Source organism: Propithecus coquereli, unplaced genomic scaffold, assembly GCF_000956105.1.
Source record: "Propithecus coquereli isolate 6110/MARCELLA unplaced genomic scaffold, Pcoq_1.0 Scaffold65, whole genome shotgun sequence".
Classification (NCBI taxonomy): Eukaryota; Metazoa; Chordata; class Mammalia; order Primates; family Indriidae; genus Propithecus; species Propithecus coquereli.
In genome coordinates this window covers 2,382,299-2,408,964 of record NW_012152507.1, presented here as the reverse complement: position 1 = coordinate 2,408,964, position 26,666 = coordinate 2,382,299, and the positions used below count along the sequence as shown (strand labels likewise).

Genomic DNA, 26,666 nt, shown 5'->3' with positions numbered 1-26,666 from the left:
AGTATCAAGTACCTGAGATATCCTCACACTATAACCAACCCCAAACTAGATATTTGTTCATTTAGGCAAGTGGTTGCATAAATCACAGTAAAATACTGCTGTAGTACTTAATATCATTGAATTAAAATGGGTCCTTCCCTTCCTACCTCTCCCACAAAAATGGGCCACAGCTTTTCTCCTGAAGGGCCCATGCTTGTTACAGTGTATTGCGCCCCAGGTTTAAAACCATAGTCATCTCTGGCTCCTCCTCCTTCATCTCCTGTATCAAGACCACAGCTCTCATTCCCTTACAACAAAACTTTTTTTTAAAATGAAAAAAAACTAAGAATCATTCTTAAAATTTAAAAAGAATAAAGTGACATATTGTTTGAAACGCAGATAATATCTCTGAAAGGACTCACGAGACAACCAGCAATGTCCATTGACTCCAGAGAAGAGAAGACTGCCCCCTGGGACACTTGGGTTCAACACTGCAGCAGAGTGGTAAAAAAACCGGGACCCTGGGGTCACACTGCCTGGGTTCAATCCTGGCTTTGCCACTGACCAGCTGTGAGATGTGGCCAAGTTACTGACCCTCTCAGTGCCTCAGTTTCCTGAACTATAAAACAGGGATAATACTGCCTACAGTATTACACAGAGGATTGCTTAAGCTTAAAAAGTCTCACTAAGAACAGTATTTGGCACATAATGTGGTGATATGTAACTGTTCACTATTGTTACTCTCTGAATTTTGTATCACGTACTTGCATTAACTATTAAAAGTTTTAAGAAAAAGAATATACCTTTAGAATAAGCAAGATAGTAAAGAGACTTAGATAATCATTATTTCTAGTGTGACCCAAAGAGAAAAATAAAACTATGACCATCATCACATTTTAAGCTCAAAAATCATGCTGCTGATATTTGAGACTATTAGTAGATCCAAAATGCCAGCCCCAAAATTCATTTTAATAGGCTTGAAGACTTTTTTTTTTCTTCATCCAAAGATGACACTGGACTCCTAAATACTGCTTGGCAAGCACACAGGAATGCTGTGGAACGCAGAATGAACATTCCAAGGGAGCTGGGCTGCAAAGATGCTCCCCAGAGCTAAGAAAAGTCAACTAGAGACAACTCATGGTAAATACAAGTGGGAGTATTCTCTACAGTTGACTCAGTCTTGTATTGTTTCTTTCTCCTCAACAGCTGGTAAGGTTTCAGCAAGTGAAAATGAACTGGCCACAGGTTTGTTCTGTTATGTTAATTGGACACAACACCTTTATGTGGTGGTAATTTTAATCGTGGTCCATAAGAGTTTTCTGAGTAATAGAAGTCACGTGGACTTGACCACACTGAGATAACACCTTCCCCTTCAAGATTTCTGCTCAACTTTCTGGCTACCAAAGAAAACATTTCAAATCAGTCACTCTTGACAGCCTTAAAAATTGTTTCATTCAGGATAAACAATACTTTGGTTGGTTTGAAAAGATGTTTCTTAGACAGCCCAGCTACCTCCTACGCTGTAAGAGTTTCAAAGAGGGCTATAAAGAGAGTGACAGCTGCTTGAATTCAGAACTAGAAATTAAAATAAAAGCTATTAGAAGTGAAGGGAAAAAAAACCACTCCACAGGGAGACAGGCTTTAAAGAATTTTTCTCTTTTATAAATTCTAGTTACCTGCCATGAACTTGTTTTCACCGCAGAAGCAGCTATGTATTTTTTTTTAAAGGCATTAAATAAGCTTTTTTTTTCCCCTCCCTCCAGAGAAAGGGGGAAGTGTTCATCCCACACAGAAGCACAGTTGAGATTATATAGAAAGTCATAGGAGAAGGTGCCTTTTGCTTTGTCACTAGCATTAGGGAGGCTGAGCTCCCCGGGAGGTTTCTGGCAGGCGTCGTGCATGATTTATAGGCACGCCACAACTCCATTACAGCCCCGAATTTTCTCGCTGCCTTTTCCAACCCATTGATCTCATCATTGTAAAAGTGAGTTAAGAAATAATCTGTCTACATATACTGTCACAGACTCAAGGCTGGTCTTAGATTTGACTTCACCACATAGTGATTCCGTGTCAAGGAATCATAACATTGCTCTGAGGAGATGGCAAGAGGCCTCCGGGCTCAGGAAGTTATTATCCAGAGCCCACCCAGGAAATGTCACGCAAAAGCACAATGATAAGAATGGAGAGAAGAAAAATCACCAGGCTTAAGACAAAGATCTACTTGTGCCCAGTCACCTGGATTGACTATATTAAATGATGCTGCATCAAGGTGACCAGGCATGTCTTCAAGGAATCACCACCAGCCATAGGATGTCACTGGAAGTCCATGCCAACAGTGGTTTTCCAGATATCCTTTTCTCACAGTTTGTGTCCTGCCAACATTATGGAGAGGACCGGGTGGTTGCAATTCACTTACAAACGCACGTTTTCATGAAGGAACTTTCTAGAGAGGCTCTCGTGGGAACTAAGATTAGAGAGCACCAAGCTGCCGTGAACGTCAGCTATCCATCCCTCACTTCTAGTGAAGTTAGGGTCTCTTACTACAGCAATGGCCTTCCATCCTTCAACACAAGCTTATAGATGAAGGTGGCTCTACGTCTGTGAGGCAAAGTAGGAGAAAAATGAGCTCTACCTTGTTGACGGTAGAACACAGGTATGCGACTACCCTTTCTCTAGGAAGATATAACATTTTAATATTATTTATTATTTCTCTCTTTCTACCATCTCTCCATATATATTCTACTTACACGAATACATTTTATACCAGTTTTTTACTAAACCTATTTTCCAAAGCGGTTACATGTAAGAATACGTATTGAACACACTGACAAAATGGCACGTTTCCTTCCTTTCGATGGGAAGATGGTCTAAATTATTTTTAAACTTCAAGAAAAAAAAAAAACTCATGGCAAAAATGAAGACATGAACACAAGGATAGATTTACCTGTGAGCCTAAACTGTGGCTAATGACATCCATTTTGAGTATCGGCCTTCATGTCCCTGTCTAGTCAGTTAAGAAATCCCACCAATTTGCTCTAACCGCTCTCCCAGATAGCCATTCCATTTTCCCTTCCTCGTGCTAATTCACGTCCCCATGAACCTAGGCTTCAATTACTTAACCATCCTTTATTGTGGCCTTCCTGATTCCTACTGTAAGATTAAGTTAGATTGAGTTTCCTTAAATAGTATTTTCAAAATGTTGCAACTTTTCTCCCTTGCTGGAAAACATTCCACAGTTCCTCTTATCATTGTAAACATAAGGCACCTTTCCTTGGCTTGAAGAACACTACTGATTACCAGGACCTGGCTCGAGTGCTTACTATGTGCCAGGCCTTGTGCCACATATATTAACTACCTTAACCTTCTCAACCATCTTCAGTGGTGGATACTATTATTACCCTGATAATAATATAGTTAATAAAGTAGACTTAGGGAGTCTAAGCAATTTGTCCATGAGTACAGGGTCAGAATACATATTCTCCAGCCCAGGCTTACGTCCAGCCACTCGTCCCTTAGGTAGGCTGTCTTTCCTGGGTCTGGCCGAGTCTCCCTCATCGGGCCCACCTCTCTTTTGCCGTTCACCCTTGGCCCTTACCCGGGTGGGCTTTTTCTTGCCTTTTTTTTGGTTCTTACTCTCAGCGGCTGCCATGCCTCAGCCACGCTGGTCCCCTCACCTGAAACCGTTTCCCATCTAACGACCAAAATGGTTCAGCACAAGGAAACCATAAAACCTTTCCTATATACTGGAACCTGAGAGTTCCCTTCCTCAGAGCCCTCACAGCCCTGCAGCCCAGCGCTGGGCACTTATTGCCAAGCTGTTTCATATTTCCCTGTAGTGGCAAACAGAATGAGAATAGAAAATTAACTCCTTGAAAGGAGAAAGGGTGTGTGGCAGGATGTGGAATCGATAATAGCTCTTCAATAGATATGTGGTATAATCCCGATTTTAGTATCCAATATACTTTAGCATTAAAAACCTACATTGTAAAGGCCTTACAGTGGCCTGCTTTCTAGTTTTCTACTCTCTTGCTCATGCCTCCAAGTTGAACAAGATTCTTCCAACCTACCTAAGGTGGCCAATTTATATGATCATCATTACTCTCATTGACATGTGACATCTAAACGTTAGGTAATGATTCAAAGTTCTAATTTGATATTATTCAGGCTGAAAGGACATTTATAGACATCTTACTTGTCCTGTTCTGATTTTAGGGACTGACCCAGGTTGGGATACGTTCCCACTTAGGCTATGAGGAAATGATCATGCTTCATTGTTTACCCATCTCCCCTCAACAGCATTTGAGTATTTTCACTTTCTGCTCATAAGGCTCTGAATCCTCATCACGGTATCTACCACGCTGTAGGACTACAATAACACATGCTCGACAAAATGTGCTGCAGTTAGCACATTCGTGATCCAAATGTTAAAGTGCCAACCCAACGATACCCAAGTAAGACCAACACTAAAATGATATTAAATCCTGCCAATTGGCTTGCAAGATGATTTTATTTTCAACTCGCTATAAATCATATTTTTTTCAAGTTGCCTAAATAAGTAAGCTGCTATATCATGTTACAAAAGAAGATAGGCACAGAATACCTAATTACACAAGAAGATACATATAAAAACTAGGCCTGGAAATGTCTAGTTCTATTTAAAATTAGAGCTAGCATAAAGGAAAGAAGAGCTTCAGATGGTAATTCTCTTCTTCCCCCTACCCAAACCTTTGCTTAAAATTTCTTCTGCCTTGAATGAAAAACAATACAGATCACTTTCATCTCATATGGCCTGATGAAATTTCCTCGTATTCGGGAAATTACAACCAACATGACAGCCCCTCTTTATATAAGAGGTAGTAAGGACATAAATTTGGGGTGGGCAGGAGAAAACAAACATACACTTAACTTTTTTAAAGCGACTTGCTACTAGTTCTAAGGAAATAAAAACACCGATGATAACTTGAGAATGAAATAAAAGCAAACCTTTCATTTTTAATCTTCTTTTTAGCACTTAGCAGCCCACCTCATAGTTTGCTTTTTCACAACTGACTTAGACAAATCTACTCAGCTTTGAAGTTCATGAGATTAAATGCTATATAAAGATGAATAAGGCTTCTACAAAATAATAAAAGATGAGACTCTAGTGAAGATTTAATAGCTGCTCTAATTTAAGAAAACTAGCCAGAAACTATTAAATATATCCATTTTAGTCTATATTAATCATCAATAAATATCCTTAAGCAAGTAGCTAGCATTTTAAAGTCTTTTGCAAATAAGTTTAATATCACTTAATCATATATTACAAAGAAAAATAATGAGCATACACAGTATGGCTAAATGTGCCAATGCCAATTAAAGCCTTTATCAACGTGAAGCTACTATGTTTCTTTAGCTAAACTGGTCATCTCTCAGTTGGGGCTGGAGGTGAATAAAACATCATGAAAAGCATGTCTGACAGCAGAGGATTTCTCTCCTATGTCACACAGGCTGGGATTTTTTGCTTCCAGGCCCACCCTATTGTGGCTCACGCTAACGGGTTTGCTCACTCTCTGCTAATGACTTTTTGATCTGCCTCATGTTGAACTGGAACCAATTCTGAATGTGTTCCAAGACTGGCTGTTTGGTACATCGCATAGTTTCAGAGTCTACTCCATGCAGAACAAGAAATAACATTCCACAAACCACTTCACTCGAATACCAAATCCATGACCAAATCACAGAGCCGAAGAAAATCGCCAGTCATCAAACCCAGTTCCTTGAATCTTGGCACACAGTCCACTTAACTTTTAAGTAAAAACTCTGTCCTGGATTTTATTAAGTCAAATTTAACTTATACTACAATGAGTAAAGGAGGGGTGGTATTTGCATACAAATATTCCATCAGCTTCATATAAACTAGAAAATTTGGAAAAATAATCAACTGAAGTTGTCTATAATGCATATTTTAACCAAAACTAGATGAACATGAGAAGTGACTTTACTACTATCAATAAGAAAAAATACCAAAAAAAGATTAAACTTTTTGAAACCTTCAAGTAGTATTGGCAATTAGATGATTCAGGTCACTTAAAAAAAAAGTCCTAGTGACAAGAATATATCTTTTTATGGAACGGGTAAAGCTTTCAATATGCAAGTGACATTCAATAACATGAATTTTTGGTTTTTGGTTTTTTTTTTTTTTTGAGACAAAGTCTTTCTCTGTTGTCTGGCCTAGAGTGCAGAGAGCTATGGTCACTGCACTCTCAACCTCAAACTCCTAAGCTCAAGTGATCCTCCTGCCTCAGCCTCCCGAGTAGCTGGGACTACAGGCATGCACCACCACGCTCAGCTAATTTTTATTTTCAATAATTTTCTTTAGTATTCTTTCTCTGTATGCTCCTGTTCAAAAAATGTATTCACCACCTCTCTTCATTTATTCCCCAGTTTTTTTTAGAATATGCAAGATATGAAAGCCTATGACAAAATATAGACCCTACTTTGTTGTCTCTGAAACAGCTTTTCATACATCTTGAGTTTCACTAAAGCTTAGCTACAAATAATTGGGGGGGATGGAAGAATAATAGTTTTTAATTGCTTTATCTTATCCTATGACCTCTAAGATAAAATAAGGCCATGCGTGGTGGTGCAAGCCTATAGTCTCAGCTGCTTCAGAGGCTGAGGCAGGAGGATCACTTGATCTCAGGAGTTCGAGGCTACAATGAGTTATGATTGTACCACTGTACTCCAGCCTGGGCGACAAGATGGAGAGCCTATTTCTTTAAAAAAAGATAAAATAAAATCACTCCATGACCAAACTCATGTGTTTTCCTGATTCTTCAAACTTTTCAAGAAAGAATTTCTAGGGCTGCAATCAAAAAGGATGAATGCAAAGTTACAAAATACAAAATATAGAATAAACCATCACATAAATAGCAAACATAAAAACAGACTAAAGGGGTTTGAGTATTTGATGATCATTTTTCCCCTTAAGATCAAATTTTTAAGATTATATCACCTAAAAATTAAGAAAGCTATGATTATATACCATCTCGAGTATTTCCATGATAGATGTGCTTAATACCACTACAGAAGCTTCTTACTCATTAATAACCATTAAGCAATCCAACAAAAGATTAATGCACTACATAAATTTGATTGAATATTATGATTCCATTCCTAAGAACACCAAAAAAGTAGATGTGATTCTAAGACAAAATGTCCCTCTTTGGTCATCTCCTTTATGAAATATAGTCAATTCTATTTTGCTCAAAGGCCAATGAACCAGTTTAGGTAGTCTATGTTTTCTTGATTTCTTTTTCCCTTCCTGCTTTCCAACATTTGCTTATCTCACTATTTATTAGCACTTCCACCAGAGGACAAGTGAGATGTGAGAGAAGGTGTAATTCAAACCAGTTTTACTCCTTATTAGCGACTCTGCTAAGGACGAGTGTGTGTGAGAAAATGAGAGAATAAGAAAGTTGGCTGGGATTAGAAGGTGAAACTAATGTCTAAAAGGAAGTTCTGGAATTATAGGTTAATTTTAATGATTCATGCCTTTCCTCTAGAAAATAAGGATCTGATCATAAAACTAATACTTGTACCATATGTACGTATGTCTTGAGCAAATTAAAAGAATCCCGGAACATGTTAGCCCCTCGGTGTTATTACAGGAGGTATTCTAGTCTTCCTAGAGATACCTCTGAGTCAGTGGAGTTGAAGACAGTTGCTGCTTGCTGGCATGGATCTTTGGATATTAACTGCCTGTTCGTTTGTGTACACAGCTGCTTAAGAGGAAGGCACTGTATTTGTTTCCATCGTCACCCCTTTCTCCCTCTGACAGTCAATCTCACACTCCCAAACCAATGTAACCTCAGTAGCTCAAAAGGATAATAAATGAAAGCTATTAAAGAAAAAAAAAAGCAGACTAGAAGAGGAAGAAAAATGAAGACTAATTCAAATTCAGGGAATGTTCTCAATAAGGGGGAACCTCTCAGGAAGAGTCACAGTTTCAGACGTGCATGCTGCAAATGCAGGTTTTGAGACCAGGGTCATCTTACTCCCCACACCAATGACCACATGATTACAAACAGCCATCGGTGGCCTGTACATGGCTTATAGTCTTGTTTGTACAGGTCAATGTTGAGCATTCAGATTTCAAGGCTCCATAAAAACTGGACTATCTGGCATCCCTGAGACAAGTGGCCACATGGCCACAGTTAGCTGGAACATGGTAGCTTGGATGGGACGTGCGAACTTCAATTTGCGAGAGTCTCACTGCAGCCCAGTTCACTCCGCTCGGCCCCATTAGACAGGTCAATTTGCCACCCCTGCCATAAGATCAAGTGTCCTGCCTAATGACAAACGCAGAAAACCAGAGCAAGTAAGGGGTAGAAGCCGTAAACTCCAGTGCAATGGTGAACTGTGCCTTTAATCCAGATGCATTTAACATTAGACTCTATCAGCTCCTCTCATAAAAGATCTGCTTTAATTTTAGTTCCCCTTCCATTTGTCTCCAGGTTATGTAACATCACAGGAGGTCACACAAGTCTCCCAAAAAAGAAATTTAAGCTGTCTTTTAAAAATAAAAAAAGAACCATGCATAACAAAGACAAACACAAAACTCAAACTTGCATTTTCTCCCTGACAAGAAAGCTTCACCCTCCCTGTTAATCTCAAAAATCATAATCTTAAGGGAAAAAGAAATTAAAACGCAGATGACAGAAAACCGTGGCCTGCCCTGAGGACATACGATATGCCGTATTCTCAACATGCTGTTAAGCAGGAAAATATAATGAATATCTTACCATCTTCCAGCTCAAGACAAAGATTATAGACAGCCACGGGTCTCTTCGTCCTCTGGCCTTGTCTCTTTGATTGCCTTGGTGGAGCATTTGGGGGTGATGCTGATAAGCAGGTGGGCTCAGGGAATGTGGTATCAGGCGGGGTCCGAAAAATCTGCCATCAAAGCATAAAGGACATGAATTGTTTACCATGAACAGAAACCTGGATATTGTCACAGCAAATCGGCATCGAATGACAGGTGATTCGGAGTTCATTCAAGATAGGCTAGAGCTAAAAATCCATTCCTTCAAACTTGGGGTATAAGTTGTAGGCCTTTTATTCATTTATTTTTAAAAGAAGATTTAAAAATAAAAAAATTCCTCATTAAGTAAAAGCAACATCAAATCATTATAGTTCAAGTAATTCATTCCAAAGCTAACCAAGTGTAATTATCTTTACCAGGTACAGAAAGTACTATAGCTCTTCATCCCCAAAGGAAGTAGCCAGGATAAAACATTAAAAAGAAGTATCTCAGTAAATTTCACAGAAGGTTATATTTATGCCAAAATGTTGGTCTCCATTTTTTTTTCAAACTATGTAAACAGAAACATATGACTGCAAATGTTTTTTACACATTTAAAAATGGCTTGTGCTTATGAAATTACCTTTCTGGATTCCATTTACATTCTTCATAAAATGTTTTATAGATTTTATCAATTCATTTAATACCCTCTAATCTCTTAGTAATTTCCCCTTCCATTTATAAAACCTAGAATGTTAGCATGATTTATCTATAATGTCATTTATATATCAGCAATAATAACATTAATTAAAATGTGCTGCTTCTTTGCTTAGCGATTTTTTTTCTTTTGAGAAAAGCAATCTGTGCCACAAAGGGAAGCATACAGAGGTGATTTATAACAGACCTCCCGTAGCTGCCAAGACCTGAGTTCAGAGGCTTCCTTCCAACAACACTGGAGGCTCTGCAGCCTTCAATAAAGTCATAAAATAAAATATATGAGAGACATCGGCCTAACAGACACTGTATCTCCAAAGGGCTGACGTTCCTCAGGTGGAAGCAGGCAACAGGAAGAAAGCCAGCTCGCTTGAAACCAAACGCAAGACTCACGATAAAAGGCACTGAATGAACATCCCCGTTACAAGGAAACTAATACTCACACATTTAAATAAAAACAGGCACACGGCCTGTGATATGAGAGTGTCACTTACATATCTGTAGTACATTTAATGACTAACAATGACGTTGGAGTTGTAACTGCACAGTCTAGAAGTTCTCACCTAAAAACTATTACATATCAATAAAAATAAGCAATTTCAAGAGAGCACTTGCTTTATAGTACCATACTGCCCCCTCATGTGTAAATGGAATAAAAAATGATTTAAATGACTGTGGACAAATATTTGCTAGTGAAAATTTAATTTATTGCTCCAACTGGTAACCTGCTAACACCATATTTCCACAGAATCCGTGTTCCAATAGGGCACTCTGGCAAATAGCAAACCACTTATCTGCCTTAAAAATCCTCTGCTGCCTAGACTATTGTCCACAGCTGGATTTACTGACATCTGTCATTGTTCAGATTAAAGGAGGCTGTGGAGTGATCAGGAGAGCCGTTAGGTTGAGAAGAGCATGATAATAGTGAAGGAGAGAAGAAAAGATGGGAAACATAATTGCACAGACAGAAAATAGCACCTGTGACCAACATTTACAATAGCTCCATGGCCAGGTGCGGTGACTCACGCCTGTAATCCCAGCAAGATGGGAGGATCACTTTGAGCCCAGGAGTTTGAGACCAACCGGGGCAACATAGTGAGACTCTCATCTCTACAAAAAATTTTTTAAAAATTAGCTGGGCGTGGTGGTACATGCTTGTAGTCCCAGCTACTCAAGAGGCTGAGGCGTGAGGATCACTTGAGCCCAGGAGTTTGTGGTTACAGTGAGCTATGATGATGCCACTGCACTCTAGCCTGGACAATGGAGACACTATCCAAAATATAAAAAATAAATAAATATATATGTATCTCCTTGACTTACCTATGTTTTACAAACATGGCAGATGCCTCTGGGATGTTACCGGAGTAGTAAAGCAAATCATACACAGAACCAGTATATCCAAAGCATAAATAAGCAATGGAAAACTTGTATCCCAAGAACTGTACTGGATTGACGACAACCTTCCAGGCAGATCTTCCTGGAAGATCATACTGACTGGAACGGTGCAAACGCTGAAAATTGTTTTACTTCCTTCTCCTCCTCCTCCACTTTGAAGTGGGGGACTGAGGTGTAGAGGCTGCCCTTGTGTGCGGAGCCAGACTAGCAAGCAACACGAGCCCCAGGAGTGTGACTCCAACAATCTGAGGGACTGACCTCAGTCCTGCCTACCCCTCAGTCCCAATCCCAGGCTGGGTCCAGACTCGGCTGGTCTCCAGAAGACTTAAGGCACCGTCTAGTTTATATCAGAACATCTGGGTATGGGGACGAGGCTTCGGGTTATAAAGCTCCCCAGGTTATTCTTTTGTGTAGCCAAGGCTAGCAACACTGATTTAGATAGTCATTCCCAAGTATGCTATACTTGTCTTGGATGTACGAAAGTCAAAATCAAAACACCAGAAAAATGATTTCAGAAAAACTAGCACTGGATATACACAATCAATTCCTTAGATCTCCCCTAAGTCCTAATTAGCATCAAGTGGTTAAAGATTCTGAATACCAATCACTCCCTCAGTAAGCTCTATGTCATAGAGGCTGAGTATCCCAAATCCAAAAATCCGAAATCTGACACTTTTTGAGCACCAAACCAACATGATGCTCAAAGAAATGCTTGTTGGAACATTTTGGAGTTTGAATTTTTGGATATGGGATGCTCAACCGGTAAGTATAATGCCAATCTTCCAAAATTAAAAAAAAAAAAAATAGAAATTCAAAACACTTCTAGTCCCTAAGCATTTTGGGTAAGGGATATTCAACCTGTATTAACATTCCAAAGAGCTAAACTATTACCCAGATTAGTACAAGTACCAAATCATAAAGGCTAATTTGAGACAGCACTATCCCAGCTTTTAAATTTTACCAGCTTAGACATATTTCTTAAAACAGTATACCTCATTTTCTCATGCATATAATGAGGGCATAACACCTACATCTCAAGTTATTATAGGGATTAAGTGAGATAATGTTTATAAAGTGTTCAGTATAGTACTTGGCACAGAGTAATCAGAAATAAATGGCAGCTACTTATATTTGTAATATGGTCACAACAGTAAACAATGATAAAAAATGACTTCAGACCCTCATTACTCTGCTCCACCACCATTCTGAGAGGGCATTAATTTCTTGAGGTCATGAATATTCTCCCCAGATTCAGTGCTCTGAGCAGAGTTATCCTGGAACATAGCAAAGTGTTCTCGAAAAAGACATTAAGCAATGGGCTAAAGGGAAGAAACAAATTGAGCACGTTTTCAAAATTTCCAAAGCCAAACTCCCTAAGGCAAGTAACCCAGAATCAAATTATTTTGTGTATTCCTGTACTTTAGCACTGAAATTTTAGATTTAAATTGCTTCTAATTTAATTCATTTAACATTTAATAAACAACTACTAGGTGGCAGGCTTTCTCAGAAGCGCTTTAATATTCTCAACAACCTTTGAGGTACATAGTGTTCCCCACATTTTGCAAATAAGAAAAGCTCAAAAATTAAACAATTAGCCCACATCTCCACAGTTTAAAAATGGTGAAGCTGGCATCAGAACTCTCAACTTTCACTCCAAAGTCTCTGCTGTCACACTATAAAAATATTATAGATTCATGAAAGAAACAAAATTTAATTCTTAGGGTGAAAAAAAAATCAGCAGCTAGTTATGTCCTACATCTGTTTAGAAAGAGTAAAACTGGGGACTATCTATGTAAACTGGTCACTATGCTATGGCCTCCTAGATGTTCCAAAAATGCATTACCTTTTATATGCATTTATCTGTCTTCCAATGCACTAGTCTCCGTTCTAAAGTCTTTTTTTGTTTATTTGTTTTTAAGCTACAAGGCAATGCTCTTATGGTCTCTCAGAATCACCAGGAATGACTTAAATGGATATTTTTTTTTAGATCTAGAGGAAGAACAAATGGTAAAACTATTTACTTTAAAATTTTGACCTGTTTTTTAGCAATCTGATTCTAGAAGTTAAAATTGAGCTTATCTTGACATTGCCAAAATGTGTATCATCTCTAAATATAACATTGATTTTCTAGTTCTAGAACCTCTCCATGGATGCGAATTCCTCTTACGGCCCGGGCCTCTTTCCAGGATCTTCTAGCTGCCCTACACCTTGCCAAGCTTCATACCTCACGCTGCCTTTGTTCCAGGGTAGATAAATTCATCTTAAGCGTACTGAGAATCAAGAGATCAAGTCTATTCAAAACTTTTTTCCCAAGGTAAAAATTTCTTCACTGCACCTACGTATTCGCAACATAAGAAAAACTCAAATCAGACAATCCAATGACGCAAAACAAAACTCCACAAGTAGGCATGTCAGGTAAGCAAGCGCTTGCTTACTCAGGTCTCCTAAGAGTGCCAGCACAAACAGAAGTCTGGCACCACTGTTCAGAGTCACAGATTTCTCAGACACAACAAAATGGATGTTTATGCCCATGGGACTGAGCCCACTAATAGAAATCCCTCCCCAAGTCCTTCACACTCTGCTACCAGGGACCACCTGTGGAAATGACTAAACCACATCTGCCGGAAATACTTTGCAGATAACAGGAAATAAGGATGGTCTCTGAATATTTTGCTTCAATACCCAACTCAAACCTGCAGAATTTGATTCAACTGAATTAATAAATACTATGGGTAAAGGAAATGAAGGAAGATGAAGTATAATATTATGAAATGTATGTATGTTGGTTTTCATCCATGGTTCCTGGCTCATAATGCCCATAGCTCTTGTTGTAATGTTGGGGTGCTTTAGGCCACAGAAGATAGAATCTCTCTGTCTCTATTCTCCCCAAGTCAGGAATCTTCCCCCATATTTCTATATTGGAGCTGGCCAATAAGGAAGTTCTCTGACCTACCTTGTCTAATTGTAGATAATAAGACCCCCATTTCAAACAGCATTCCATCCCATACCTTGGAGGAAGGAAAGCTGTACAAAGAAGCCAAGAAGAATCTGAACAGACAGGGCTTGCTGGGTTTCCTACTCAGTCCAGTAGTAATAGAGCACACCCTTTTTGTCCAATCACATTTCTACATAGTTGTCAACCATGCCTATCCAAAGTTGTCTCCACAGAAGGCCCAAGAGGACTGACTTCCGCCGAGAGCTTCCATATATCTGAACATGTGGAGGTTCCTGGAGGGGGTGCACCTGAGGAGGGCAAGGAAGCTCTGCACCCCAATCCTATACCTCACCCTACACATCCCTTCACCTGTACCCTCTGTAATATCTTTTTTATAATAAACTGGTAAGTGTTGGCGTTTCCCTGAGTTCTGTGAGCCACTCCAGCAAATTAACTGAACCCAAGGAGAGGGTCATGGGAACCCTAACTAAAGCCAGTCAGTCAGAACTCCCAGAGGCCTGGACTTGCGACTGGTGTCTGAAGAGGGGACTGAGCCCCCAGCCATGAAATCTGACACTATCTCCAAGCAGACAGTGTCAGAACTGAACTGGAGAACACCCAGGGGGTGTCCACTGCAGAACTAGTTGCTGCCTGGTCACAGAAGCCTTCTGCATTGATTGTTATTGTGGTGTGAGAGCAGAGGAAAAAACAATTTGTATTTTTCTCTCCCTCATGAAGTAATTCTCCTTTAAAAAGATTTTTCTACAGAAGAGTTCACTGGTCTTTATAATGATAGGAAGATTATTAATGTTTGTATACTCCTATGGTCTCGAATAATAATGGTTGAAATTTTGGGGTACTTGCAACATGTCCGACATTATACCAAATGCTTGGCTTACAAAGACTTGAACCAGATTTCCTCACTCCAGGGTGCACGTCTCGGCCACTCTGCCCCACTCCCTCCAATGTCAACCGGTCATAGTAAGCTCCAGTTATACTGTGTCCTCGGTGATGTTATATTTCACAGAACTACAACCATCCATCTTTCAGAAGACAGCTGGAAATCAACGCATATGGTCCCAAATAAACTTTTAACATAGAAAGGAAGGAAAGAAATACAGTGTCCAATCTTCTTTCTAAAACAGCGTAATTGCAAAATGGCCAAATGTTACTTTCAGCTTCCAAGTCTACAGTGTGTTTGGGCAAACACCAATCACCCTGGGGCTGTGTGGACTAAATTGGCTCTAACATAACCTAAATTTCCACCTATGACTCAAGTGCAGATTCTAGCTACCATGTCAACACTATACAGCACTGAAAACTTTTTCCAGCTATCTGTCCTTAAATCAACACTACTCCATGACTACACATGGGCCTCTTCTAGAAAATTTAACTAGAATTGATACTAGGGGCTGACAGCAAAATAACCGGTTGGGTTTAGGCTGGAGGCTGAAAATATTCTAAGGCTTCATGTTTGTTCTGGTTCATTAAAACTCAGAATCTCAGAGCTCAAAAGTATCCTAGTTCTCCCTTAGGCCAACCTCTTTATTTCACAGTTGAGCAGACTGAGGCACCTGTGGTTAAAGATTTGCTCATATTCATACCACTGGCGAGTGGCAAACCCAGGCCTTACTCCCAAAACAGGGCCTCAAGGCCAACTGCTATTCCCATCCTGCTGTGTCTGATCCTTTCTCTCCAACAAAGTATCCTTTATGCGTGTATTTCCTCTTCAGGGAGACTGTGCTCATGGCTGAAATTCCTCAAAGTGCTTTTTCCTAAGCCGTGCAGGTCCGTGGGGCTCGCACTGGAGCACGTTAAAGGTCCTGTCTGGGGTCCTGCTGCTACTGTCAGTACGAGGCCCTTTCCACTGTGTGGCAGGAGATGGCAGAAGGGCAGCCAGGAAGAAAGGGAGGGAAGGAGGGAACGGGAGGCAGTCCCCATCCAGGTCACCCAGCCCACAGGCTCGGGCCCTAATGATGGCCCTGACTTAGCACAAGCTTTTTGAAAAACAACTTCAGTTTTGGTTTACAACTAGAAAAACAAGAAAAGGAAAATAAGAGTACTTTTTAGGATATATCAAATTGGTAGAATTTCTGGGCTTTTTCCTAAATGTTCAGGTTTAATTTCAAGAGACATTTTGAGCCACCCTCCCCAAGTCTCAATGGAGTATACTATATTGATTTCTATACTCTAGTGATACATAACTGACTTTGGTTGTTGCCTTGGAGATTTCAGTAAACAACGACCTTTATCAACCAGACTTCATAAAGTGGAACATACCCCCAGAACTACCTACTACAAACCATAGGCATCATCTGTGGCATTAACTATGGATGCAACATCAGTGCCTTGCTTCTTCCAGTGTTTAACAAAGGCCAATAGAGGGAATTATAATAACAAATAACTTTTTATATGCTGGGAACCAAATGGCATTAAAGGAATTTACAAATTGTCACTAAATAACTTTCCTCCAATCTACATAAGGTGAACCTCTCCTGATTAAACCAAAGCTGCATCACTGTTATGTTCATTGTGTGAACATATATTCCCAATTATAAAATGTTGTTTTCTGGTTTGCAAACTTTTAAAAACACCCCAGGCGCAGTTTTATCAATTTGCACCTGCAAACATTTGGAAAATGCAGCATCTGGTTTCCAAAATCAGAAGAAAATGCTTTCCTAAATACAGCTGTAACTTTGACTTTCATAACCCAAATCTCTACAAATATTCTTCACTGAGTGAGGAATTCACCAACGAATGCCTAGCAAGAATTTTTTCGATGTGTCTTTTGCTTGCATGCAAACAAAAAGTTTACGTTTCAGCAATAAAGGCCTAGAATAACATTAACAAAATACGCTGTGTGTCAACTGTAAGACATACTCCGTACATGACATTCCTTTGGTTTCTTCTCTTCCTCCTCCTTTAATGTTGGCTGCAACTTCTTTTGAGGTTCTTTTTTCCCTTCTCTTTCACCCTTCTTTCTGGCCTTCAAGCCTCCCTTAGAAATCAGTTGGTCCCACCCGCAGCACAGAAGATCAGAACACAGGAAGCATACCATTTGTAGTCCCAAAGACCTGGGGATCCCCAAGAAGAGGACTCCCTGCTCTGAGCTCATAAGAATCCTGAAAAAAGGATCTTCCCTCAAATGTCACCTGTGAAATTTTCAATTGAATATACGTAAACACATTTGTAACATATAGACTTATCAGCTCAAAAAATTTTCAACATGAAAAATATTTTTCTTTTGGAATCTAAGCCATAAGCCCAAGTCATTCTGGGTAGGCCAGAAGATCAACCTAGAAAGAAAAAATAAGCCATGAACCTATTAATTCTCCAAAAGGAAATGCGTGAATTTTAATCACAATAAAGAACACATCTCTTGAAGTCATGTATATGCATGTATCCGAATCATCTGAAACCTGTTCCAAGTATGTATGCCCACAGGCATATTTAAGAAATAATGCAACACCTCTGGAATATTATCAAGCTCTACATTTAATCGCTGTTCCTAAAATTTATGGAAATAATTTGATTTTGCTTTATTAATAAAATTTTTTTTCCAAATTACAATTTATTTGTGTTACAAAGGTGATAACTAATACACATTATATTCCTTATAGAAATGCTGGTAAACACAAAAAGCTCTGGAAAGAATATAACCACCCATCATCCCACACATAAAAACATTTCTGTTAAAGTCTTCATGTCTATTCTTCAGAGTTTTTCTTTTCTTGCATCATTTTGTCTCATTTTAAAGAAGAAAACAGTCAGTACATTCAGTACAACTATTTATGGACCTCAGACTCCTAGAATTTACCTGTGTTCAGTCCCTAATTATACGTAAGATGTGGCCTCTAATGTATATTCACCTATCAAGTCTTAGCTTTGGGGCAAGATTTGATTTCTAAATACATTAGGCCAGTGGTCCCCAACCTTTTTGGCATGAGGGAGGAATTTCATGGAAGATAATTTTCCACGGACCAGGGAGAGGGAGCGGAGGGATGGTTTCGGGATGATTTAAGTGCGTTACATTTATTGTGTACTTTATTTCTATTATTATTACATGGTATTATATAATAATTATGCAACTCACCATAATGCAGAATCTAATGCCACCGATGATCTGACAGGAGGTGGAGCTCAGGCAGTGATGTGAGCGATGGGGAGCAGCTGTAAATACAGATGAAGCTTCCCTCCCTCACTGGCCCACAGCTCACCTCCTGCTGTGTAGCCTGGTTCCTAACAGGCCATGGACTGGTACTGGGTCTGCAGCCCAGGGATTGGGGACCACAGCATTAGGACACACCTAGATTATCTTCCAATTGAAATGTTTCTAATCAGGGGTTTAGAAAATCTTCATGAATACATTTTAAAAACATTCCAAACAGCCCACTGTTCCTATTCTCACCCTTGCCAACTTCAGTCTATGTGGAAGTCACACAGAAGGACAGACACCAGCCTCTCCTTCAGTGTGAACACTGCAATTCATTTTAATAAGTCTTAAATATGATGACAAAGCATAATCTTTACCTAGTTCCTGCACCTTAAAAGGAATAAAGGTTCCTGCTTAGATTCTCGGATTACCCATCAGTCTGGAACTTGCCTCTCAGTCATAGCAGCTATGTTCAAGAGCACAGGGGAGATCTCTCTCAGCTGACCTCGCTTCACTTAGGTCTAGGACCATCTTTGACACAATGTTTCCAATCATTATGAATGTGTAATGATGCATTTTCAGGTGCATTCCTTTATGGACAGAGGTCAGGATAATAGCCATAGAACCTCACAGAGAGGAGAGTAGAAATCCTTCATGTGTATTAATTACTGTTGACATCCTAATAATCAAGTGTTTGGCACTTACAACAGTAAGAGATGTTGTTTTAATACCTATCAAATTGGGTCTTGTATACTTATCTTTGTCACAGGAAGGAACTCAAGAATCCAGCACTGTCTGTTGTCACTATGTGTTTATTTACTGGGAGATAATAAGCACATTAAGATTATTATGTAATTTCAATCCTGACTCATAAACACAGAGGAGTCAGCAATGAATAAAACTAAAGGGTGAAAGTTTGCTGAGGAACAGGATTCTCAGAGAATCTCCTGACAGATTACTTTTGATCACAAAGAGAAAAATGGTACATTTACAATTAAGAAATCTGGCAGTTACCACCTATGCCAGTTTTAAAACATGGCCGCAAATTCTTGGATGTTCTTTCCATCAAGCGGTGGTATCCAAGCCATCCCCCACACACACTGGAATCTGGGCAGGCTTCTGATGATTTATTCGATCAATAGCTTATGTGAACGTGAACTATTATGACTTCTGACATTAGATCATCAGAAAAAAGCCCTACAGTCTCTAAATTGTTTGCTGGAACAATCTCTTAGAGCCCTGAGGCTGCCATGTCTGTGAGGAAGCCCAAGCTACCTGAAGAGGCCATGTGTAAGCGCTGTGCTCAACAGTCCCAGCCTCTGAGTCAACCTGGCCCAGGCACCAGATGTGAGTACAGAAGCCTCCAGATAAGTCCAGCCCACAGCCATTCCAGCCCACGAAGCAGAGACAAGCTAACCTCGCCCTGCCCTGTCCAAACTACTGCCTGTATAATCATAAAAATGACAAAATTGGTTGCTTTAGAACACTATATGGGGGAGGGGGGTTGCTATGCTATGACAAATAACCAGACAAATAACCACCCTAACTAGGTGATCAAAGTGACTTCACCAGTAATGGAACAAACTGACATCGTGTGCCCTTGATGTGACGCACTTAGAAGAATCAGCATCATTTATGTACCTCTCGAAAATATACAACCTGATCTAATTACGAAGAAAAAGTCAAATTAAAGATCATTTTATATAATGATTGCCCCAGACACTTCAAAAATGCCAATGTCAGGAAAGACAGACTAACAAACTATTCTAAAGTAAAGGAGTCCGAAGAGGCATGGCAATTACTAAACCGAGGGCGTGGTCCCAGATTGGGGGGAGTTTTTCTGTAAAAGGTATCATGTGATGACAGATGACGTATGAATATGGACTCCCGTTAGGGCAGTACTTCTCCAACATTTACACACACACAGCACCTTGGGCGGGAGGCGGGGGGGTGGTCTTATTAAAATGCAGATTCCAATTCAGTAGGCCTGGAGCAGGGCTCAATAGTCTTCATTACTAACACATTTCCAGTTAATGTCAATATGTTGGACTACGGGCCACACTTAGTGTCACGATGTATAGATAATAATATTGTGTTCATGTCAAATTTCCTGAATTTGTCCTTGTTTTTAGGAGACACATGCCCAAGTATGTAGGGATGAAGGACCATGATGTAAGGGAATTCAGTTTCCAATGGTTCAACAATTGCAATAATAATAGAATTATGTAGGGTATAAAATGTTTATTGTATCATTCTTGCAAACTTTCTGTGGGTTTCAAATTTTTCAGCAGAAAAATCTGAAAAAGGAAAAGTACGTAAGTTGACAGGATCAACCCTACAAAGATGATATTTTGATTGCAGTGATATAGATGAGGAAAACAGATGGTTAGAGAGATTAAATAACTAGTACATGATCATATTACTAATAAGGGACCCAAGGTCATAAAGTTAAGTGATAAAGTTAAGTGATGTTCACTGCTATTCAAATTCATTGTGGCCTTGGGAGAGTAATTTCTCTATGCCTCCGTTTCCTGATCCAGCTAAACAGTTGCACCAGACAAGAGGATTCTGGCATCTCGAACATGTTATTAACACACGTCCACCATTCAGTCACTATATTCCTCATACACTTCATGAGGACAGGACTTCATTCCCCTTCCACCTTCACAGTAGAATGAAGGCTAAGTGGCAAACAAACTTAAAAATTGTATCCTTAAGACCAAGACCAAATCACAGGCATCTATGAAGTTTTGAATTAGTTAACTATAGGAAATGTAATTTCAAAAATTAAAAAAGTTCAGTAATTAAGCCACATATTCACTAAAGAACAGCACTGTGCCTTATACCAGAAACATACGTTTCATGAAAGCAAACTTCACAATATTCTTAGTACAATTATATGTGTTTCCAGTACTTCAGGTCCCAGAAGGAAAGTCAGCTCAAAGGGCCAAAGACATTTTCAAAAATTCATTCCTAACTGCAACAAAAAATTATGCACATGAGTGAGGAAAGGCGACTGAAGCTGAGTCAATCCTCTGACTACATGGAGATCCCAAATTAGGCTCCAAATTGATGAGTACAGGAATGGTGATCACCTGGAAAAGCAGAAAGTATAACCAGAACTACCACGAGTTCAGTAGAAACATGTGAGTTAATTTCTTGTAGTATAGGACTTCCAGACTTGGAAACATATCAAAATTCTGTACATCCAGGTTCTAACAAGGCCTTTAAAATTGTCACTCATGATATCCTCACACATAAAATGAAGAAATACAGCCTAGATCAGAGGATCTTAACATTTTTCATCTCACAACTTCTTTATACTCCTAAAAATTACTGAAGATCTCAAAGAATTTCTGTTTGTGTGGATTACATCTGTTTATACTGACAGTGTCAGAGATGAAAAACTGAAATTTAAAACATTCTAAATATATATGAATTGATTAAAAATAAAACCATTATATATTAACATAAATAATGCTTTTATGAAAAAAATAATTGTCCAAAGAAAAAATAATTTAGTGAGAAAAATGGCATTGTTTCACATTTTGCAAATCTCTTTAGTGTCTGACTTAACAGAAGGCAGTTGGATTCTCCTATCAGCTTCTGCATTCCGTACGTCACAATATCACATGTCACAGCACCTCTAGAGAAGGCCACTCTACAACTGCAAAGGATGACAGTGAAAAGAGCAATTATCCTAAAAATAGCTTTAACCTCACATCACAGCTCCCTGAAAGGGTCTCAGGGGAACCCCAGTTCACACTTTGCGAATCCAGTCTTAGATGCTAACATAAGTCTGATTAACAAGATTAAAAATCTCATACCCAGCGGGCACTTTAGTAGAACAACATTGATCTGAAAAGGGCTTCTCAGTCTCGGCCCTCCTGGCATTTGGGGCCTGATAACTGTTGTGAAGGGACTGGCCCATGTACTAGAAGATGTTTAGCATCACCCCAGGCCTCTGACCACTACAGGGTGTTCCAAAAGTCACCATACATAGGGAAAACGGGAAATTGTAGCTAGATGTACCTTTACTTACAAAATACTCATTACAAAATTTTTCCTTCACAGGGAGACTTTTGGGACACCCTGTAGATACCAGTAGCACCCCCAACCCAGTGGTGACCATCAAAAACGTCTCCAGACACTGCCAAACATCCCCAAGGGGGTAAAAATCACTCAAGGTTGAGATCCACCACCTACAGAAATATTTCTAGTAGTATGTCTCAGAGCTCTAGTTCAGTATTTGTTAGCCTTGGCTTGGTTTTCATCAGCAGACGACATGAAACTAGGAGAGAGACCGAATCATTTCCTGGGTAAGATTTGTGTCCAAGAAGCTCTCAGTAGGTTGGAAACAAAGAGACTGGCAATACAGGATTCAACAGAAGCAACTATCAGACAGTTCCTACGTGTTTTTAAAAAGCAGCTGCACGAGAACAGTGTGGAGAATACGTGCCTCCGCAGCAGCGATGAAAACAGCCAGCATGGGCAGTAAGTCCAGAGTGAGGCCACGACACATCACAGCTGGCAAGTGACAAAGCTGTAGACGGCATTAACGAGCACACAGCACACCTAGGAGGAGGCCGATGCTCACCTTAACTGTACTCCTGACTGACTGGACCACGCTGGGGCATCGCATTCGCTGCTGCCGTAACAGAGTCACTGAGAAACAGTAGTGTCTCCAAAGAGGGTGACCAGGAAGGTGGAAATTCAACCAAGTCATACAACTGAAGGAATCAGAAAGAAACCCAGCAAGAGACTGCACCAATTCTTAAGTTCTAAAAACACCGTCACGTGGGAGAGGGATTAATCTTGTATCTGGCCCCACAGGTTAAAATCGCAACTAATGGGTTGAGAATATCGTAGCATTCTGATATAACGGGGAGGCGAGGAGGAACCTTCTGAATTGCTGAAGTTATACAACTTTGAGGCAGGTTAATCTGGGAGAGAGTGAGTTTCACACGTTAAGACTGGAAGCTTTCCAAAGAGGTTCACACATTGCATGCAGGGCTTGAATAGTTGACCCATGAATCTATGAGTAAGAAAATATATACCCATGCCCAAAAGATATTCTCACCAAGCTATGTGAGCCAAGTGACTCACTCTTCTTGCTACAGAGCACTCCTGTCAAGCTGACCTGTCACTCTCTTTTGCAGGACAGGGTAACCTTCCCCTAGCCCTGGCAAATACACACTGTACCATGCTGGAATCTGAGCTCCCTTCCTTCCCTGAATTCATCCACAGTATAACAGTGTTAACATGCCAAAGGTTGCCCCGATTGTTTCAGGGAGGTCCTGTAATAGTCAGTAACCTCATCTTAATATTTCTTTTTATTCCAGTTTTCTCTTTCTAAAAGAAGAACATGTCAGGTAATAACAAGTACATGAAAAAGTTTTATAAACTACAACCATCTCATAAATATATTCGTCATAAATAAAGTCATCCTTATTCGGTCCCCTAAACAATAACCCTTTTTCTCCCTTTACAGAGAGAGATTTTTGCCCAAGAACATGATGGTTAATCTCCTTGAAGTTTACTAAGTCCCACTACACCTACCAGCATTTTAATTCTATTTTCCTACATCCTAGTATGCAAAACAAACAAAAACAAACAAACAACTCCCCCCCAAAAAAACAATAAAATGATGCAGGTACTATACTACTGCTGAGTACTATTCAGAAAAAGGCCAGAAAGTTCCACTGATCAGTAAAGCTTGCACGTTGGGGAAGGCCGGCGGGGAGGAAGGAAAGGTAGGTGGGAAATCTTAGCCGGGTAGCTAAAGCTCTCCAACTGCTATCAGTATGGATAGACAGTATGAGAAGAGGAGAATTAATCCCCTATAAGATCACACACACTGTATTTTCATTGTCATTTTTTTATCATATGAAAAGATGCAGATAACATAATTATTCTTCTTTAAATGAACAATCTTTAAAAATATTCCTTTTTTTCCTACAAGAACACTCCTCTGGAAGTCAACAGAAGTTAATAAAGAAACAGAATTCACAAAACCAAAATTCATTTTCAGTGAACTAGTAGGATGCAGCTTCTGTTTGTTGCTGAATGGACAGCTCAATGCTGTCAAACCACCATTATTTGACTACGCTCGTAACATCCTGGCTCAGGAATGTGGGCATGGCACAGCAAGAATGATCGGGCTCAGCCGCGGTTGATCACAAGGTTGGGCAGAGTGACATGGGCCATACACCTGAAGTCTCAGTTTTAGTTGTCAGCTAGGTGTCTCAGTGTTCCCCAGGTCATGTCTGCTGAGGTCTGCCATGACCGAGATGCTTTTTCATATGTCTCATGCCTTGGATGGGAAAGCTGGAACAGCTAGTCGTGCTGGGCAAGACTCCCCACCGGCCCCACAATCGGAGCTTTGCTGCACAAAGCATGGACTTCCTCACGGCTTGGCAGTCCCAGGAGAGCTGACTTCCTACACGGCAGCTGGCTTCCTCTCGGAAGAGTATTCCAAGAGCAAAGAAGTGTCAGCTGCTAGTCTCTTTGGGTCACAGTTAAGAGTCACTTCTGCCACAGTCTCATGGGCAAAAGCAGTCTCGGAGTCCACTCAGGTTTAAGGGAAGGAGACACAGAATCCCACACCTCTATGGGAGGAGGGTGAAAGAATGTGTGGCCATCCTTAATCTGCCACAAAGAAACATGTACTTCATTTTTCGTCATGTGTATAACCAGATGATAGTTTGCATATGAGTAAAATAACTATTCCCAAAGTAACTGCAACAAATAAATGCTTCACAGTAAACATAATGTACTAAACAGATCATATACACACATACGTCTCTCACTACTTCAAGTTTTTGTCATCTAAGGACAAGACATAAAGACTTCATTCATCAGAGAGAAAGGACGGGGAAGCACACAAGGAGCTCAAAGAAAAATGAGACTCAGTGTTAGAAGTTTCTTCACACTGAAACCTGGTCTTCTCTCCAGCGATTTCCAGTTTTATCCAACAGACTAGTCAAACTGGCAGATATTTTTACACTCTGAAATACAGAACTGGAGTATTTGTTTATTCTGTAATATAAATTTATGCACTGGTTGCCTTTTTTTTTTTTAGCCAAAGAAGAAAACTACAAATGGGCCTTAATTAACAATGATACTGATGCATATAGAATATCATAAAATTCATTTGCTCCAGCCTTTCTTCTCCTAAACACTGAGTCCCTCCTCCCCACCAAGGTAACCATTATCAATAGTTTCTTTCATTCCTTCTAGGAAAAAAAAAAATGAAAAAATGTTGCCTATGCATATGCCTGCATATATATGTAGTTTCTATGTATGTGCATTAACACACAAGGGATCTTAACAGAGATAAAGGTCCACGCCTATATTTTTAATTATCTATTCAAATATAGATAACTGAATGCCTGCTAAGGGACATGCAGTGTTCTAGACATTAGAAATAAATTAATAAGTGCAAAGACCCTGAGGCAGAAACGTGCCTGGTATGTTCCAGGAATACCAAACAGGTGAGTGTGACTGGAATGTAAGTGAGGATATGAATAGCAAGTCAGATCGGTAAGTGGCATGAGATTTTTTTACTTAATTCAGAGTGAGACAGGATGCCAGTGTCTCAGAGATCATTCCATTTTAGTGTGTTAGTTTTCTACTGATGCATAACAAATTACCATAAACTCAGCAGCGGAAAACAACTTTTGTTATTGTTGTATTTTCTGATTCATACTGTAAATAAGGAAATTATCAATGATCTCAAGGTTCCCATGGGTCAGGAGGCTAAGCACAGCTTAATTGGGTCCTCTGCTTAGGAGGTCCTCAGCCCACAAAGCTGTAAGCAAAGTGTCAGCCAAGCTGTATTCTGGAGGCTGACCTGGGGATGAATCTGCTTCCAAGCTCGTCTGGGCTGCTGGCAGAATTCATTTCCTTGCAGTTGCAGGACTAAGGGCTATGATGTTTTGCTGACTCTGGACTGAAGGCTTCTCAGCTCCAAGAAGCTGCCGGCGGTTCCTGGCCAAGTGGCCCCTTCCATAGACAGCTGACATGTATTTACACTCTGAAATATAGTACTGGAATATTTGTTTATTCTGTAATATAAATTTAAGTATGCATTGGTTGCCTTTTTTTTTTTTTTTTTTAGTCAAAGAAGAAAACTACAAATGGGCCTGAATTAATGATGATACTGATATATACAGAGTATAATTACTCCAGCCTTGGAGTAAATGACATGGGTGATTATTCCTTCAAGGCCAACAAGAGAATTTCTCTCTTCAGTCTGTGAAGACAAAGTCTACTCGAAACATAATTCCCTCTACCACATTCTACTGGTTAAACTCGAGTAACAGGTCTTCCCAGCACAAGAGCCTGGTCATTGGAGGTGACCTTAGGGTGTGTCCGCTGGGGTCACTATCAGTATTTATAAATATACTTCCTTCTTTGGGGCTCAGAATGTTTCTTCACCCCATTGAAGGCTATTTGTTTCTGACTTTAGCATTAAGAAACAATGTAGCATTGAATGTGTCGCACATTTTTGCAAAATTTTACGAGACTATCTGTAGAGTATTTGGTAACAGATTGCCTTCCAACTCTATGTGCTTTTTTTTAAAGTTTTTTTTTTTTTTTTAGAGACAGGGTCTTGCTGTGTTGCCCAGACTGGATTCAAACTCCTGGGCTCAAGCGATTCTCTCCTCAGCTTCCCAAGTAGCTGGGACTACAGGTGCACCTGGCTA

The 26,666-nt window shown here is 39.8% G+C and overlaps 1 protein-coding gene across 1 annotated transcript in view; it reads right to left on the bottom strand.

Annotated features, from left to right (window-relative positions):
• The window catches only part of ARHGAP10 (Rho GTPase activating protein 10), a 285,825-nt gene that overhangs the window by 41,376 nt on the left and 217,783 nt on the right, over positions 1–26,666 (bottom strand). Inside the window, exon 18 of the mRNA XM_012660012.1 lies at positions 8,763–8,913. Within this exon, the coding sequence (XP_012515466.1) occupies positions 8,763–8,913 (151 nt within the window). The remainder of the gene's footprint in view (positions 1–8,762; positions 8,914–26,666) is intronic.